This window comes from Loxodonta africana, chromosome X, assembly GCF_030014295.1.
Source record: "Loxodonta africana isolate mLoxAfr1 chromosome X, mLoxAfr1.hap2, whole genome shotgun sequence".
NCBI classification, from domain to species: Eukaryota; Metazoa; Chordata; class Mammalia; order Proboscidea; family Elephantidae; genus Loxodonta; species Loxodonta africana.
In genome coordinates, this window is record NC_087369.1 from 13,615,954 (window position 1) to 13,634,135 (window position 18,182).

The 18,182-nt window shown below is 41.8% G+C and overlaps 1 protein-coding gene across 1 annotated transcript in view; it reads left to right on the forward strand.

Annotated features, from left to right (window-relative positions):
* Positions 1–753: 753 nt before the first annotated feature.
* The window catches only part of FRMPD4 (FERM and PDZ domain containing 4), a 216,913-nt gene continuing 199,484 nt past the window's right edge, over positions 754–18,182 (forward strand). The window contains exon 1 of the mRNA XM_064277969.1: positions 754–869. Coding sequence (XP_064134039.1) covers positions 832–869 — 38 coding nt within the window. The 5' untranslated portion in view covers positions 754–831. The remainder of the gene's footprint in view (positions 870–18,182) is intronic.

Consider the following 18,182-nt stretch of genomic DNA (forward strand, 5'->3'; position numbering starts at 1 on the left):
CTTGGAAAGGGATCCTTCTAGAAAATTCCCCTTAACCTACCCTTTCACTTTGCTGACGAGTCAAACTTAAAATATGGACTGAGAACTGTAAAAGCGGGTATGTGAAATTTCGTTACAACTTAAAATGGAGGTTTATCTAAGCTTTCGTGACTCACCCAACTGGATGTGGTTAATACTGGTCCTAAACTTTGTATTTGGGTCCAAGGAATCCAGGAAACTGAGGCTCTGGGTTATTTGCTTCTAATCGATAAACACAGCATTTATTTTCATATGTGTATTTATACTGTGGTGTAAAATCTATTTATATGCCCAAACTGTCCTGATGTCTGGTCTCAGGAATGCCTAGTATAATGGAAGGTGTGCAGAGCTTTTGTTCAAAATCACCTTGTGTGTCTTCAGGAAAGTTGTTTATCTTACTGCGCCATTCATTATTGTCTCATCAGTAAAATGGAATAAGGGTACTTACCTCATAGGGCTTTTGTGGAAAAGTAAGCGAGGTGTATGTAGGAAAATGCCTAGCAGTTACCTAACATAATCTTTATAATTGTAATATGGAGTCATTTCCCCTTTCCCCTTGTTCTTGGAAAGGCAGCCCTCTAGAAAATACTTGACAAGCATTCTTTGCAGTTGTTTATTTAAGCAGTTGAGGATACAGTCCACAATTTAGAGGAGCAAGTCGTGTGCCCCTTCTGGAGTTTATCTCGGGGAAATGTTCGAGAGTCAGATGTAATGATGCTTTTTTTTTTTTCCAGCCACAGGACGAAGTCTTCAGGCTGGCCACCTCCCTCAGGAACCTGGGCCTTGAACCAGGTGCCGCCCTATGGATGGGAGATGACGGCAAGCCGAGATGGGCGAGACTGCTTCATCAGGTAGGTTGAACAGATGGCATGAACCATAAACCCTTGACTATATGGACCTCTCTATGTTTTGACCCTTGACTCTTAGGAGAACGAACATACCTAAATTAGGGACTCGCAGGCCTTTCGAGGCCGTTAACTGAAGCGTCTTGACCTCCTACACCTTCTGTATTGTGTGATGTGGCATTGCTTCCCATTCCCCTTGTTCCTGGGCAGGCTCCATCTTTGAGTGACAAGTCACTGGGTGGCACAGTAATCCTGGCCCATAGCAAAAGTGCCCATTAAATAGCAGGCCAGTTAAATTCATTGTACTGTGGCTAATAGCTAAAATTCAAGATGGAGGAGCATCATTTAGAAAGTTTTCTAGAAATAATCAAGACAGGAGCTGTTACTGGCTTACCTGTAACTAGACAAATCCGCTAAAAGGATTTCTGCATTATGTGTCTTGCAGTTTCTCACCCTAACAGTGGCTAAGGCTTTGGATTGTTGTGGTGCGGTGGTTTTGCAGTTGTGTGAGGAAAGCACTTGTACTGCCATTCTCAAAATGGCCAGGGTCCACCCTGCTTTCTCCTCCAACCTAACTGAAACATTCTTAATGAGGAGAAAGTAGTGAAATAGATTTGAAATCAATAAGCATGGTTAACTCTAGCCCAATAAAACTGAGCCCTGATTGGAGGCCAGGGGAAAAGATCTTTGACAACCACCAGGCTCCAGCCAACCTGACCAAGGGCTGATTAGTGAATGGAGGCTCATCATGAGGTGGCAGATTCTTTTTATAAAAATAGCAGTATCTGCCAAGATTGATTTCTTGGGATTTGGTCTTTTGGACCAAATCCAGTTAGGATGGCTGGTTAAGTAGTCAGGGCAAAAATATACGTGAGCATGTGGCAGTTCCCAGCCTCTAAAGGCCAAATTTCTCCTCCTCCCCTAATTGCTACAGAGGGGAGAGGGCCCCTTCTTCTAAAGACAGTGTGTTGCTGAGGGTCTTGCCTCCTAGGTCCATTCTCAGAAGATCCAAGCTGCCCTTGAAGATGTCTCATCCTGGGGAGTCTGTGGGAAGTGGTCCTTTGTCTCTTTGAGGCTTCCCCAAACTTGTACACAGAGAAACTACAATACAAATGACAGTGGGAGCAGAATCTTCCAGAAAGCTCAGGCTGGAAGAAAGACCAACCATTTTGCTTACACTCCATATTTTGAAACATTAATTTCATACAGTTGGCCCAAGTCCCTTATGCTACTCGAAAGATAATATTTTGACATTATATTGTGCATCTGTCTTGAACATGGTTATAGATTTATGTCATGGACCAAGTTGAGGTGACCTTGATGCTTTGACTCCAAATGATAAAAATTTCTACCAAAGAATGTCATTTGTAAAAGACATGGATAATGACATTATGAAGGTGGACTTCTCAGGTTAAAATGGATTTCTCATTTCCCTTGGTTGGGTTTGGATTGGCGTAAGGTCCAGGCCACTCAATCAATAAGTAGAAACCCAAATCAAGGCAGACGGGTTAGAGGTACCAGGAACCCCAGCTGGCTATCTGCATGCATTTCCATTCGAGTCATTGACATTTTTAAGGGCCAGATTGGGTGTCAATTGAACGTTTTCACTGACCCAATGCTAGCTGTTAAAACGTGTAAGAGCAAATCAGCAACTTCATAGAGAAACCTGCACTGATTGCTAAATAGCAAAGTTTTAAAGCCAAATCACCAATTTGTCACTTTTCCAATTCTGTTGTTTTTATTTTTTGTACTTGAAAAGTAGGCTTTCACAGTCCTCACACAGATGCTGTTTTAAGATGTCAAGAACTGTACTCCTTCTGAAAATTGATTGTTCTCTCTTTATCATTAATGAGTTTTATAAATAATGAGAATCATTCCAATTTTTTTTTTCTTACCTACTGAGCAATGTCCATTACACTGAGATACTCTGTTTACCAGAGTTTCCGGGGAGTTGGAGTTTGCAGTCTGGGATATATCTGTACTCATTAGTCGTAGAAGTTCAAAGGATCATTTGAATATTAATCTGTGGTTAGTAATTAACACCTTTGTGTTTAATTTTTCACTCTTTTACGTATTATTCTCTTTGAAAGAAGTCTTTTGGGTTTGGTTTATCTTGTCATTAGGAATGAAAAGATGCTATATCAAACAATTGTTTTTGATGGAGGCAGAACCAGTTCTGAGTGATGGGCAAAGCTAGGGGAGGAACCGGGCTTCACATGGTCCACGTTACAGTCTAATAGCTAGATGATGAGAGAATTCTATCATCATGAGTCTTTCAGAACAGAGCCCAGCATAGTTCAAAGTATGTTAAAATTTCATCTTCCCCTTCCCCCACTCAATTATTTAGGGTACAGCTGGTTAACCTGTTCTCTATAAAGAGTCACTGATCCATAAGGTTAAGAAAATCAATGATATCAATGCACACACCTTAGTGTACATTCAAATAATACTGTACAGTCTCCAAACTAGTGGTTCTCTACCTTGGTTGCACATTGGACTAACAAGAGGAATAACCATGACTGATGCCTGGGTCTGAGGTGGGGCCTGGGAATAGGAAGTTTCAAAAGCACCCCAGGTGATTCTAATGCACAGCCACACTTGCTGCTCTGAAACAAAAATGAAGTGACTTCACTTATTTGGCTTCCAGGCTGGAATGATTATCCCCATTTTCCAGATAAGAAAACTGAGACTCAGACTGATCAAGTGGCTTTCCCTAAGTCACACATGTGTACCCAATCCTAATCCATTGCTTGTTCAACTATACCAGATTCACCATTAAGAAAGGTGCATACCACTTTTGTTGGTATTCTTAGAAAAATACAAAATACAGCCTTTTAAGGAACAGAGAATATTATTTAAGAAAAATGGCAGATACAAATAAAAATGTCTCATTTCCATATTGTTACTGGTTAAGAGAGAGAACAGAGTAGACGAAGGGTGAGAGACAGAGGTGAAGAGGGAAACTGCAAGGACAGGACAGATTCTCAGAAAAGGAGTGTTCTGGTGAGAAATGGATAAGAGGGGGAGAACTGGATGGAAAGAGAAATGAGGAGAAAGAGAGAAAGTAGGAGTCTGAGATGATTGTAATAGCACCAGTATCAATAAAGAATAGGTGGACATGTAGGTGGAGAAGTAGACATAAGCAGAAATATAAATTAGATATAGCTATAAAAAAAATTTTTTTTTTATAGACATAGATGGAAACCCTGGTGGCGTAGTGGTTAAGTGCTATGGCTGCTAACCAAAGGGTCAGCAGTTCGAATCCACCAGGTGCTCCTTGGAAACCATATGGGGCACCTCTACTCTGTCCTATAGGGTCGCTATGAGTCGGAATCGACTCGACGGCATTGGGTTTGGTTTGGTTTTTATAGACATAGATATTGATATTAAAAAAAAAAGTTGCTGTCAAGTTGATTCCAACTCATGGAGACCCCATGTGTGTGTGTTGGAGTAGAACTGCACTCCATAGGATTTTCTTGGCTGTGACCTTTCAGAAGCAGATCACCAGGCCTTTCTACTGAGGTACTTCTGAGTGGGTTCAAACCACCAGCTTTTTTGTTGCTAGCCTAGAGCTTAACTGTTCGTGCCAGCCAGAAACTCATAAGATACTGATATAAACATATACATATAGCTGTAGATATAGTTTTAGAGAGAGAGAACTACAGAATACAGTGACCATACAGCCAAGTTTGCCCAGGAAGGTTTATAGGTATTGTTCTGACATAATTCCTGATAGCATCCCCTTTTACTCTCAAAAGTGTTCTGGTTTGAATAATACAACATAAAGTGACTCTATTTATATATCACTGGACTAAAATATAGAAAATCCTTGCAAAACATAAGATTGCACTTAATCTTGACAACTGTCCTGTGAGTTAGTTAAGCCTCACAGAGCAATCTCCCTCATGCAAAAGAAGCTGATCTTCACAGGAATTGAGGTCTCCACATCCTGTGATTGGTCAGAAGCAGTGTTTCCACCCATATCTTCAGACTCTAAAGCCTGAGTTCTCTTGGCTCTATTGTGGCACTTAATCTATGCAAAGCCTACATCTTTGATCCCCCACCCCTACCTCAGTTTACCTCACCTGTCCCTGACATGGCCTCCCCACTCAGCATCTTTAGAACTAGACCTGGTCAGCCTGGTTGTTTGGTCATGTTCTTCTTTAAAAACTATCCTTGGCCACGTCCATCCATCCATCCATCCATCCATCCATCCATCCATCCATCCATCCATCCATCCATCCATCCACCCACCCACCCATCCACCCAACATTGATTGAGCATCACCAAATGCTGAAGCCACCATCTGTCTGTCAGTTCATTGCAGTATGGTGGCTTGCATGGTGCTGTGATGCTAGAAGCCATCCCATCAGTGTTTCAAATACCAGCAGGGTTTCAGTGGAGCTTCCAGACTAAGACAAACTAGGAAGAAAGGTCTTGCAATCTAGTTCTGGAAAATTAGCCAATGAAAACCCTACGGATTGTCCAATATAGTGTTGGAAAATGAACCTCTCAGCTTGGAAGGCATTCAAGGTGTGACTGGGGAAGAGCTGCCTCATCAAAGTAGAGTCAGCCTTAATCACTTGGTTGGAGTAAAGCCTTCAGGACCTTCATTTGCTGATGTGCCATGACTCAAAATGAGACGTAACAGCAGTGTAAGTATCCATTAGTAATTGGAACGTGGAATGTATGAAGTATGAAACAAGGAGTGTCAGAAGTGGTCAAAAATGAAACGAAACACTTGAAGATCAATATTCTAGGTGTTAGTGAGACGAAATGACTGGTATCAGCCATTTTGAATCCAAAAATCATATGGCCTACTATGCCTGGAACAACAAATTGAAGAGGGATGATATTGCATTCATAGTTAAAAAGGACATTTTGAGATCTATCCTTAAGTGCAACGTGGTCAGTGATAGGCTAATATCATATGCCTGCAAGGAAGACCAGTTAATACAACTCTTGTTCTTATACAACAACCACAAATGCCAAACATGAAGAAATTGAAGTTGTTTTTTTTTACAACCTTCTGGTATCTGAAATTAGCTGAACGTGCAATCAAGATGCACTGATAATTGCTTGTGACTGGAATGGAAATGTTTAAAACCAAGAAAAGGATAAATAGTTGGAAAATACAGCCTTGGTGATAGAAATGAAGCCAGAGATCCCATGGTAGAATTCTGCAAGACCAATTACTATTCATCAGAAATATTTTTTTCAGCAATGTAATTGACAACAACTATACATGTGCACCTCACCAGGTGGAATACATAAGGATCAAAATAACTACATCTGAGGAAAGAAACAATGGAGAAGCTCAGTATCACCAGTCAAGACAAAGCCGGGGCTGACTATGGAATAGATCATCAATATTGCTCATGTGCAAGTTCGAATTATATCTGAAGAAAGTCAAAAAAAGTCCACAAGGGCCAAAGTATGACCTTGAACACATCTCACCTGAATTTAGAGACTATCTTAAGCATAGATTTGATGCACTAAACACTAATAACTGAAGACCAAAAGAATGGTGGGAAGACATCAAGGGCATCATACATGAAGAAAGTGAAAAGTCATTAAAAAGACAGGAAAGAAGGAAAAGACCAAAATGGATATCAGAAGAGACTCTGAAACTTGCTCCTAAGCACAGAGTAGCTAAAGCAGATAGAAGAAATGATGAAGTAAAAGAGCTGAACAGAAGATTTCAAATGGCAGCTCAAGAAGACAAGCTAAATTCTTTTTATGAAATACGCAGAGACTTGAAGTTAGAAAACCAAAAGAGAAGAACACACTTGGCATTTCTCAAGCTGAAAGAACTGAAGAAAAAATTCAAGTCCAAAAGAATTGGTCAATGTTCAACCATTTCAAGAGGTATCATCTGATCAAGAAACGCTGGTACTATAGGAAGAAGTTCAAGATGCACTGAAGGCATTGGTGAAAAACAAGACTCCGGGAATTCACGTAATACCAATTGAGACGGTTCAACAAACAAATGCAACACTGGAAGCACTTAGCCCTTTATGTCAGGAAATTTGGAAGACAGCTACCTGGTCAAACGACTGGAAGAGATCCATATCCATGCCCATCCCAAGAAAGGTGACCAAATAGAATATAGAAATTATCAAACAATATCATTAATATCACATGCTAGCAAAATTCTGATGATGATTCAAAAATGACTGCACCCACGCATCAATAGAGAACTACCAGAGTTCAAGCTAAAATTAGAAGAGGATGTGGAATGAAGGATATCATTGCTGATTTCAGATGAATCTTGGCTGAAAGCAGAGAATACCAGAAAGATGTTTACCTGTTTTATATCAACAACACAAAGGCATTCAACTGTGTGGATCATAACAAATTATGGATAACATTACAAAGACTAGAAATTCTAGAACATACCCATATGGAACCTGTACAGGGATCAAGAGGTAGTCATTTGAACAGAACAAGAGGATACTGCATGGTTCAGAATTGAAGAAGGTGTGCTGCAGGGTTCTATCCTTCCTCCTTACTTATTCAATCTGTATGCTGAGCAAATAATCTGAGAAGCTGAACTGTATGAAGAAGAACACAGCATAAAGGTTGGAAGAAGACTTAGTTACAACCTGAGATACGCAGTTGACACATCCTTGCCGGTCAAAACCTACAGCCTTTAGTATGGATTACACCTCAACATGAAGAAAATGAAAATCCTCACAACGGGACTGGTAAACAACAATGATAAACGTAGGAAAAATTGAAGTTGTCAATGATTTCTTTGTACTTGGATCAATAATCAACGTCCATGGAATCAGCAGTCAAGAAATCAGAAGACAGATTGCATTGGGCAAATCTGCTGCAAAAGACCTGTCTAAAGTTTTCAAAAGCAAAGATGTCACTTTGATGACTAAGGTGCGCCTGACCCAAGCCATGATCTTTTCAATCATCTCATATGCATGGGAAGGTTGGACAATGACAAAGGAAGACAGAAGAACTGATACATTTGAGCTGTGGTGTTGGCAAAGAATATTGAATATACTATAGACTACTAGAAGAACAAACAAATCAGTCTTAGAATAACTACAACGAAAATGCTCCTTAGAAGCAAGGATGGGGAGACTTAGACTGACTTTGGACATGTCATCAGGAAAGACCAATCACTAGAAAAGAACATCATGTTTTGTAAAGTAGAAGGTCAGCGAAAACAAGGAAAATTCTCAGTGAGATGGATTGACACAGTAGCCACAGCAATGGACTCAAACGTACCAATGATCACGAAGATGGTGTAGGACCAGGAAATGTTTCTGTTATATATAAGTTTAGCATGAGTTGGAGCCGACTCAACAGCATCTAACAAGAACAACAAATTCCGAAGATACCAAGATGAGTCAGACCAGGTCCTACCTTCAAGGATCTCAGAGTGTAGTGGAAGTGATAGTAAAATAATAGACTATGCTTTGGGTAGAGTGGAGCCCCCCAAGGAGGAATTCATTCATTCTATTGGGAGTAGGGGTGAAGGTTATGGGAGGATGCAGTCCATTGCCACGGCCTCACGCTATTCGGAGGTCATTCATCGTCCTTCTCAACCGAGCAATGTCTCTTTCAGCCTCTTTAAAGATATATGGTTAATTGTCAGAAACTAGAGAGCACTATGTGTTACTTTTTTCCATTTTTTTAGTTAAATGGAGCAAGAGCATGTTTGTTTGACTGGGGGAGGTGATGGTCGGAAGAGTTAAAGTAACGTGCTTCATAAACCTGGAACTTTGGTTTTTGTAAATTGAAGGAAAAATTCAAGCATGAGCAAAATAAATATTAAAACCTGAACTGGCCAAGTGATTATGATGAACCAAGTTGAGAGTCTAGGGCTAGGGATGGGGTTGGGGCGGGAGGGGAGGAGGGCCAGAGAGGAGACTAGAGGGCCATTTCCAAACCACATGGCCTGAATTTTCAAGTTCTAAATATGAGGGATGGTTATATGAAGGGTGGTTTTTATTTTATTTTTTTTCTTTTTGTCTGCTAACTGGCTTTCTGGCTACCTTTCACCCTGTATATTCACATAGCCCTGTGTGTTTATTGGACAAAACATACAGTTCTGTTATCCTACCAGCAATTCCCACAGTGGGCAATTAAACTAAGTCACTATCTTCTTAATGCAGAAGACTTCAATTCTGAAACCTGAATAGCCAGGGATTAGTAATGAGATGTGGAAACTTCCATGTTGTTCACCAGTATGGACTTGGCCCAGCTTGGGAGTAGTTTAGCCATTCCTGTCTGCCAATCAATTTAGCAGTCAATGTGAAATGTAGTTTTGACTCATCTATCCCCAGAAAAGAATAATCTAAAGAAATACAAGCAGTTTTTGTTGCCCACACCCCCAACTTCCTTTTTATCAACAGCAACAGAAGACAGTCAAGTCAATGCAATATGATTCTGTCTTTGTAGAAATTAGAAATAGCAAAGTTTACCTCATTCTTCCTGTGACACCCAAAGTATTCCCTTTATGGGTTTACCTAGTCCAATTCAAATGTCCCAAGTAGGGAAAGAACAATTGATTCCCTTTAAATATTATTTGGTAGTTCTAGGGGATTCTTCTGGTATTTTTTTCCTTGACTTTTATCCTGTGCTTTCATTAGAATCTTACTGTTATTCCATGCATGCGTCCCGTTATCTGTTTCTGTGGATAAGTTACCTTAAACTTTTCTAGATAGTTTTGAAAACTTTCCAAAAAAATAAAACAGGAAGAGTTAAGTTGTAAAACTGGATGTGGATACTGTGGTTGCGACCAGCATCCCTCATGATATTTTCATATTTGAAGCAGACTACAATTAATTTCTTACTATATGAAGCCTAGTTTTAATAAACACCCAACAAAGGACAAAAGGATCTAAGAGGTTACACACGTTGTTACCCTTTGTTTCTCGTCATAAAATGCTGGAGGTCTTTGTGGAAATCAACAGTTGTGTTCATAAAAGAAATAGATCTGTTGGTGGCAGCTTGCTGAGGTACTTTGTGAGGTTTTAAATATCCAGAGAGTTGAGAACAGGCATTATGTTAGAGAAGAGGCAGTTTGCCTCATTTTTTGTTTTAGATGAAGACTTCTGAAATAAAACCTATCTCCAAGTGCACACAATGGGTTCTGCATAAAATGCAAATAACTCCCTTGTGGCAAGAGCAAATGCCCTTTGGTTAATGAAGTTTCTTAAGATCCCGACCATCCAGTCAAGAGGTATCTTGTACTTTTGGAATTGGGGAACAAAGTAAATGTGATAGTATCATTACACAAAATGAACGGTAATTATGCTGCGTCAACGCTAACGCTTCCCAGGCTGAACATTCGGGGCTGTTTATTCTCTTCACTGGAGCAGATTTGTTTTCCTTCAAATCTGACAAAGCACCTATCCGCTGAGTTAATAATGGCTGCTCCCAGCAGGAAGGTAAGTTTGCAGAGTTGATGGAAGGGCTTTTAACACAAAGGCTCCGAAATGACACTATCATTTCAGATCTAACTTGGCATATGGCACCAGGAGCTGTGCTGGGTCGACTTCTCTGCATCAGAGGCTGTTGCATTTTCCCTGTGTGTTTGCTCTTGAAACTTTGTTGGTTGACTTTAGCTGGCTCTCACTCGAGGACAAACCCCTTGAAACGCTTGGCTTATTTGTCCAGCAGGCCACGTTGTCTGAAGGGATTGTAATTATCTAAGTTCCTTGGGCCACTTTACTTCTGGAAAGAGTTGGGGACATGCCCATTTGGGCCAAACTCTGGGCAGCAGGTGAGCTACTCCATGGGGTCAGCTCTTTCTTGTCCTGGGTATTTATGTAGCCCCTAGGGATGTACATGAGGTGGGTCACAGAAACCATTCGGAAACAAAGAGACAGCCAACCTGTGAAAAGGAGAAACACCTGGAGGACCAGGTTTCCATCACAGCCTGTAATTGAAATAGTAGCTCGGGGCTGCAGCCACCCCATGATCCTGTTGAGGGGCCTTTGGCCCTCTTCTTTCTGGAATGAGCCAACCCTTGCAGAGAGCAATTTTGATGTCTTTGCCCAAGGCTGGGGCACAGGCAGAAATCCTGGCCTTTGCCAAGCTCCGGGTGGGTGGTGTGGAGGCTGCTGCCAAGTCAGTTGGCTGAATTTAAGAGGACATGAAATCACCTTTGTGACAGGCGTCTTTGCATTATTGTCCACACTCCTGCAGAAGAGGAGGAGGGGAAGGGAGCAAGAGAAGAGGCAGTGACAGAAGTGCCTTACTGTGGTCCGCCAGGGCTTGGGGAAACAGCAGTTCTCTGCCAAGCCCTTGACCTGTAGTTTCTCCCAAAGCTTCAGTGAAGCCTTGTTATCAATGGTCAGTTTCTGGGCAACAGCCTCTTCAGTTGCAAAGACGGTGAGAGATGGCTGTATGGACATTTGTGTCAATGGGCATCAGAGCAGTCTGAGTCAAGAGCCTCCGTGTTTGACCACAGCAGTTCAGACTGGAAGGGCCAGAAAAGACTCTCAAATGGGTTTGAGTTGTATCTTAAAGGATGCTGTTGAGTACGCAGGGCCAACTACATAATTTGCCGGGCCTATTGCAAAATGAAAATGCCAGCCCCTGGTTCAAGAAGGAAGATAAAGGTGTATAGAAAGGTATTAACATATAAAGCTCTCCCCTTTCATCTGAAGTCTCTCTGTTGACTTGTCATAGTTTTTTTACTTGCTATTTAATGCCATTCTAAGTAAAGACAAATTAAAATTTTAAATTATTAGCAGGAATTTTACCATTTTGCCAATTTTAAATATAAATACTGTTCTTGTTAGGTGCCACTGAGTCAGTTTCAACTCATAGTGACTCATGTGACAGAGTAGACCTGCCCCATATGGTTTTCTTGGCTGCAGTCTTTACAGCAGCAGATTGCCAGGCCTTTCTCCCACAGAGCCTCTGGGTGGGTCTGAGCCACCAACATTTCAGTTAGCAGCTGAGCGCTTAACCGTTTGCACCATCAGGGCTCCTTAAATACAAATATAAGAGCATTAAACTCATATGCAGAATCACCAAAATTACACAACTCATATTTTATAGCTTATACATGCATAATGTATCTCATCCCAACCGGAGGAGTGGAAACGCAGCACGAGCTAACTTAACTGTTTTTAGTATTCTCTTTGATATGTGCGCATTCTACCAACATGCTCTACCTTTGGCTTACTGGTGAGAAAGGAAGAACTGAAAGGAAAAGGAACTGTGGTTGCCCTATCTTTCCCTTTCCTTCTAGGCCATCATTTTCAGTGTAAGTGGTTGGCCAATACAGGGAAGTAACATGATTTAGAAAGGACCTGCTAGGGTTCCTTGGTCATCCATGTTTCTTAGAATGCCATTGTCTTCTCTCCCATTCGAAGCAAGTTGTGGTTCAAATGGAAGGTGTAGCCTCTCAGGGCCATGGGCACCCCTGCTTACTCAGTTGTAGACATAATATGCTTACCTCGGACGGGCTGAGTCTTAATGAAGTCCTCAGGCATTGTGGGTCTACTGGAAGCCCGTGTTCATGAATGCTACATGCAAATGGGGCAGCCAGGAACAGTGGACATGTGAATTGCACGAATCCCCTCTGCTCATGTGCATGCTCCATTGGCCCGTTGAACTTCATTTATGAAACACAAGTTCAAAGACAAAATTCTTAAGAATTTCAAGACAGTGACGGCAAGCGTTAAGCCCATCGTGAGGCCCTCCTGAGCACAGGTTGACCACCCTGGAAGAGGGCCCTGTGAGTATGAGTAAAAAAGGTGAACTTCCTTTCCTGTCTCCATCCCCAGCTCAGCAAATTAGATTCTGGAACAATTATGTGAATGCCCTCTTTCAGGTTACAAAAACAAAACTCTGCTCAGGTTGCCTCATGTAAGAGAAATTAACCAGAAGAACCGCATACACAAGGAAGGGATCATCTCACCAAGCAAGGGCAGATTGAGGTCACATCAGCTTAAGCATGTCTTGAGACTTAGTTTCTTTCGGACTCTGCTTCTATTGCTGCCCCACCCATCTTCATCCTCTTTTCCCTTTCCTCTTCTTTATGGCTTCTATTTACTTAAGGTTTCTACCTACTTCTTTCTCAAAATGTGTCTCAGCCTCAATGCCTTTACACAGTTTGTGTGTCTTGTTCAAACTTGGTGAAGGAAAGCACAAATTAAAATGATTTGTCACTATCTAAGTATAACAAGTGCCTTTGGGGCAGAGTTTCTCTGATTCTGATGGCTCAGCTATTGATCTCTGTCCAGTTGGCGGAGGCAGAAGCGGTGGAGTGAAATGGTCAAAACCATCTATGAACAAGGAGCTGTTTAAAATCCTGGCTTTAAAAAATGGCTGTGCACAACTGGACTGGGCCAAAAGCAAAGAAGTTTCCTGAATAAACTGAATGCTTTGAAGGTCAGCGGAGCAAGGGTGGGGGTTTGGGGACTATGGCTTCAGGGGACATCTAAGTCAATTGGCAAAATAAATTCTATTAAGAAAACATTCTGCATCTCAGTTTGAAGTGTGGCATCTGGGGTCTTAAACGCTAAAAAGTGGCCATCTAAGATGCATCAATGAGTCTCAACCCACCTGGATCAAAGAAGAATGAAGAACACCAAGGTCACAAGGTAATTATGAGCCCAAGAGACAGAAAGGGACACATGAACTAGAGACTACATCATCCTGAGACCAGAAGAACTAGATGGTGCCCAGCCAAAACCGATGACTGCCCTGACAGGGAGCACAACAGAGAACTCCTGAGGGAGCAGGAGAACAGTGGGATGCAGACCCCAAATTCTCATAAAAAGACCTGACTTAATGGTCTAAGACAAGAAGAATCCCAGCGGTCATGGTCCCCAAACCCTCTGTTGGCCCACAGGAACCGTTTCTGAAGTCAACTCATCAGACATGAATTGGACTGGACAATGGGTTGGAGAGAGATGCTGAGGAGGAGTGAGCTACTTGCATCAGGTGGACACTTGAGACTATGTTGGCATCTCCTGTCTGGAGGGGAGATGGGAGGGTAGAGGGGGTTAGAAATTGGCAAAACGGTCATGAAAGGAGAGACTGGAAGGAGGGAGCGTGCTGACTCATTAGGGGGAGAGTAAGTGGGAGTATGTAGTAAGGTGTATATAAGTTTATATGTGAGAGACTGACAATTTGTAAACTTTCGCTTAAGCACAATAAAAATCATTTAAAAAAAATGGCTGTGGACCCAAAGATCAGCCCAGTCTCTCCAGTGTACCACTTCATACTTTTAGTGCTGTCTTAGGCTGAGTTCCCTAAAAAAAAAACTAGAGAAGCAAAATCAGTGAAGCATGTGTGTGTGTGTGTGTGTGTGTATATATATATATATATATTTAGTGAGAGAGATTTACATCAAGGAAATGGCTCACACAGTTGTAGAGGCTGGAAAGTCCCAAGTCCATGAGTCAGGCATCAGGCTGGAGGCTTCTCCTGACTCATATAGCTGCAGGGGCTGACAAACCCAAGATTGGCAGGTAAGATGGCAGGTTGCTGGCTCAAGTCCAAAGAACCGGAGGTCAGATGATGATGAGCCAAATGCAGGAAACAGGGTGATCAAAAGCCAGTAAGCTTTGCCTGAAGGTTCATATATATTGGATGCGGGCCACACCCCCAAGGAAACTCCCTTTCAACTAACTGGCTGTTCATAGCAGATCTCATCATGGAGGTGATTATATGATTACATGACTTCCAAACTACATCATAACGGCCAAACTACTGAGAATCATGGCCCAGCCAAGTTGACACACAACTTTAACCATCACAAGTATTTACTTTGGAAAGATTTTGACCTTATCTTATTTTAACCAAGGTTCAACCAGAGAAACAGAATCAGTAAGAGATAAGTATTAAGGGAGTGGCTTATGTGATTGTGAGAGCTGGCTAGGCAAGCCCAAATTCTGTAGGGCAGGTGACAGGAAGGTCAGGCTGGAACTATTGGTCATGAGCTGAAGCTGCAGTCCATCGGAGAAGCCTCCACTCTGCTCTTAAGGCCTTTCAATTGTTTGGATCAGACCCACTCAGATTATCTAAAATCATCTCCCTTACTTAAAGTGAACTGATTGTGGATTTTAATCACAATTACAAAATACCTTCACAGCAACACTTAGGTTAGTGTTTGATTAAATAACTGGGCACTGTAGTCTAGCCAAGTTGGCATCAAACTGACCACCACAAAGATTTTCCCTTTGCAGAACACTTCATTCCCAGGGTATCAGAGTCATCACTTCTACCTTTAGTCAGCATGATCAGTTCTTAATTTTTAAATATGTTGTTATTAAAAATGTCATTTTAAAAATGAAATGCCAGAGCCAGAGAGAAGATCCAGGTGACAGATAAGTAATTTGGAAAATTGAATATAGCTTTAAAATAGAGGAGGGCAGTTATTTGTATTTTAGTTTCCCTTCCAGAGCTCAGGTGAGATGTTTTTTCCCCTATGATCTCAAGTATTTTGGTGGCAGAAGTAGAACAGGGAAGGTGTCGGGATAACTAAATGGGAACCCAGAGAAAGTGGAGACTGGGCATCTAGCTGGCTCTGGAGGAGTGAGGGCAGTTGGCCAGGTGACCCCTGTGAGCCTGGGCAGACACAGCTGGTTGTCAAGCCAAAGCAAGAGGTAGCACCTTTTGAGAGTAAAGCGTGCTCAGATGGTTTGAGCAGATAAACTGCCAGGTGTGTGTTTGAAAGCTGTTCTTGCATAGCACTGACATCCATGGCCTATCTCTAAAGGGCGTTCTAGGAGCAACATCATGAAAATCTGCGAGAGAAGTAGAACTTTTAATGTGAAAGTGCTGCGACCCTACCCCCTTCTTTGTGGTGGGTTCTCGGAGGAGATCTGCCGATCACAGGGTTTGCAGCTGCACCCCACCTCCAACCTGCACCTTTGTAGGAGAGGGACGGAGGGACAGGAAATGATAGCGGTGGGGCAGCCCAGTCACAAAGGAACACCGAACGCAAGTGCAAATAATTATTAGGGAGGTGAAAATTACATAGCAACTTGCTCTTACTAATAGTCTACGGAGAAACAGTCCCATTGTACTTTCAAAGAGTTAATTGTCCATAGTATTTTGAAGAAATTCTGCTCATTATCTTGTGGAATTTTATAAAGCTGCAGTATAAAGATCCCCAGTTCATTTTTGATGATGTTCTGTTCTAGGCTTCCATGACACCATCTCTCTTCTTTTGCTCCGAGCTCACTAGAACTTTCTTCTCATCTCCTCAGCTGGTTCTTCTTTTATTCCTCAACTTCAGTGTCCCATAATACCAAGCCTTCATTTCTACTTAAAAGCCACAAAAAAGAAAAAGAATTCATGGATTTAAATATGTTACCATTTGCTTTGGATCCAAAAATTGCTGGAGACTCATGACTGTGCCCATACAGAAGATGAAAGAGATCAGCTGGAGTTGGTTTGCACTGTCTAGAATATTATATAGACAATAACAGGTGTTCAAGAAATAGATAATTGAATAAATATTTCTGTGTATGTATGTATGAGTGGATGGATGGATGGAGGGACAGACGGACGGACGGACGGACGGATACATGGATGGATGGGTGAATGGATAGATAGACGGATGGATGGTTGAACAGACCTTTTCCAAAGCATTATATTCAGTAGTTCATTATGGAAGATGCTGGTACACAAATTGGTAACTTAAAATTCTCTGTCCTTAAATTGCTGATGTAGAAAGTTCACTATCATGAATCAGGCATTTAGGTAAAGCCCATATTTCCCCATAAGACCCTTAAGGGCTATCAAAGCCTTGTCACTGGTTCATGTGACAGTGTGACTATCGGATCTTCAAAATTCAGTACGTAATGAAGATGGCATGGAATCATAGAGGAAAAACGCTTGGGCCAGGATCCCAGCATTTCTCACACTAGTTGCGTGATGGGGATAATCATTTGGACACTGTGATTTCTTATTATAAAACAATATATTTGAACTAGAAAATTCTATCAGTTTGTGTGATGGTTAAGGTGGTGTGTCACCTTGGCTGGGCCATGATTCTCAGTGGTTTGGCAGTTATGATGTAGTTTGGCAGTCATGTAATGATGGAATCACCTCCATGATGAGATCTGATAAAATGCGATCACCTCAATGATGAGATTTGCTATGAGCAACCAAACAGTTGCAAAGGAGTTTTCTTGGGGATGTGGCCTACATCCAATATATATGGAATTTCTGGCAAAGCTTGTTGGCTTTTGCTTGCTCTGGATCCTGGCTCATCATCATCTGATCTCTGGTTCCTGGGACTTGAGCCAGCAGCCTATCTCTTACCTGCCAATCTTGAGTTTGTCAGCCCCTGCAGCTCCATGAGTCAGGAGAAGCCTCCAGCTTGACTCCTGACCCATGGACTTGAGACTTTCCAGCCTCTACAACTGCCGTTTCCTTGATATAAAGCTCTCTCTCTCTTTCTCTATCTCCCTTTCTCACATTTCACTGGTTTTGCTTCTCTAGAGAATCCAGCCTAAGACAGTTGGCAATCTTGTGAATTACAAGCAACAGCAATTCCTTAACCAATTTACCTTAAACAATAAAAAGAATTCGTTGGTTTAAAAGGCTGTCACAGTCAAGAGGAGATTAAGGAGACATGACAATTAAATGTAATGTGGGATCCTGGATGGGACCCTGGAAGAGAAAAATGGCATTAGGTAAAAAAGAAGGAAATCTCAGTAAAGTACGGACTTCAGTTAATAATAATGGATCAATAATAATAATAATAATGGATCAATATTGGTTCATTAGTTGTGACAAATATACCATACTAATCTGAGATGTTAACCATAGGGGAAACCAGGTGCCAGGTATAAAGGAATCCTCTGTACTGTCTTCACAGTTTTCCTGTAAATCTAAAATTGTTCTAAAATTAAAAGTTTATTAGAAAAAATATTAAGTGGTAGGGCCAGCTTCAGAAGAGTCTTGAAGAGAGTCCCAGAGTCAGCCGGGCTCTGCTCCATCTCTCAACGGATGCAGCCCTTCTCAATCTCCCACCCCTCCTCCAGAAGAGGGGAGAAACTCCATTCCAGCAGCCTCAGCCACAGCTTCTGGGTTCTAGATGATTGGACACTCAGAGGTCAGACACCCAGACCTGAACCAATCACTGTGGGCAGGCAATGGAAGGTACTGATTGGTTTAAACCAAATAGAGCCCACTCCCAAAGTGGGAGTGGCATCAATCCCACCCAGACCACCTGAGAGAAGTGGTTTCCCAAAGGGACCAGAAACCTGCAAACTACTTCTGTAAATGGCCAAAGAGTAAATATTTTAGGCTTTGTAGGCCATAGGGTCTGTATTGCAGCTACTGTGCTGTTGTAGAGTGAAAGCAGTCATAGATATG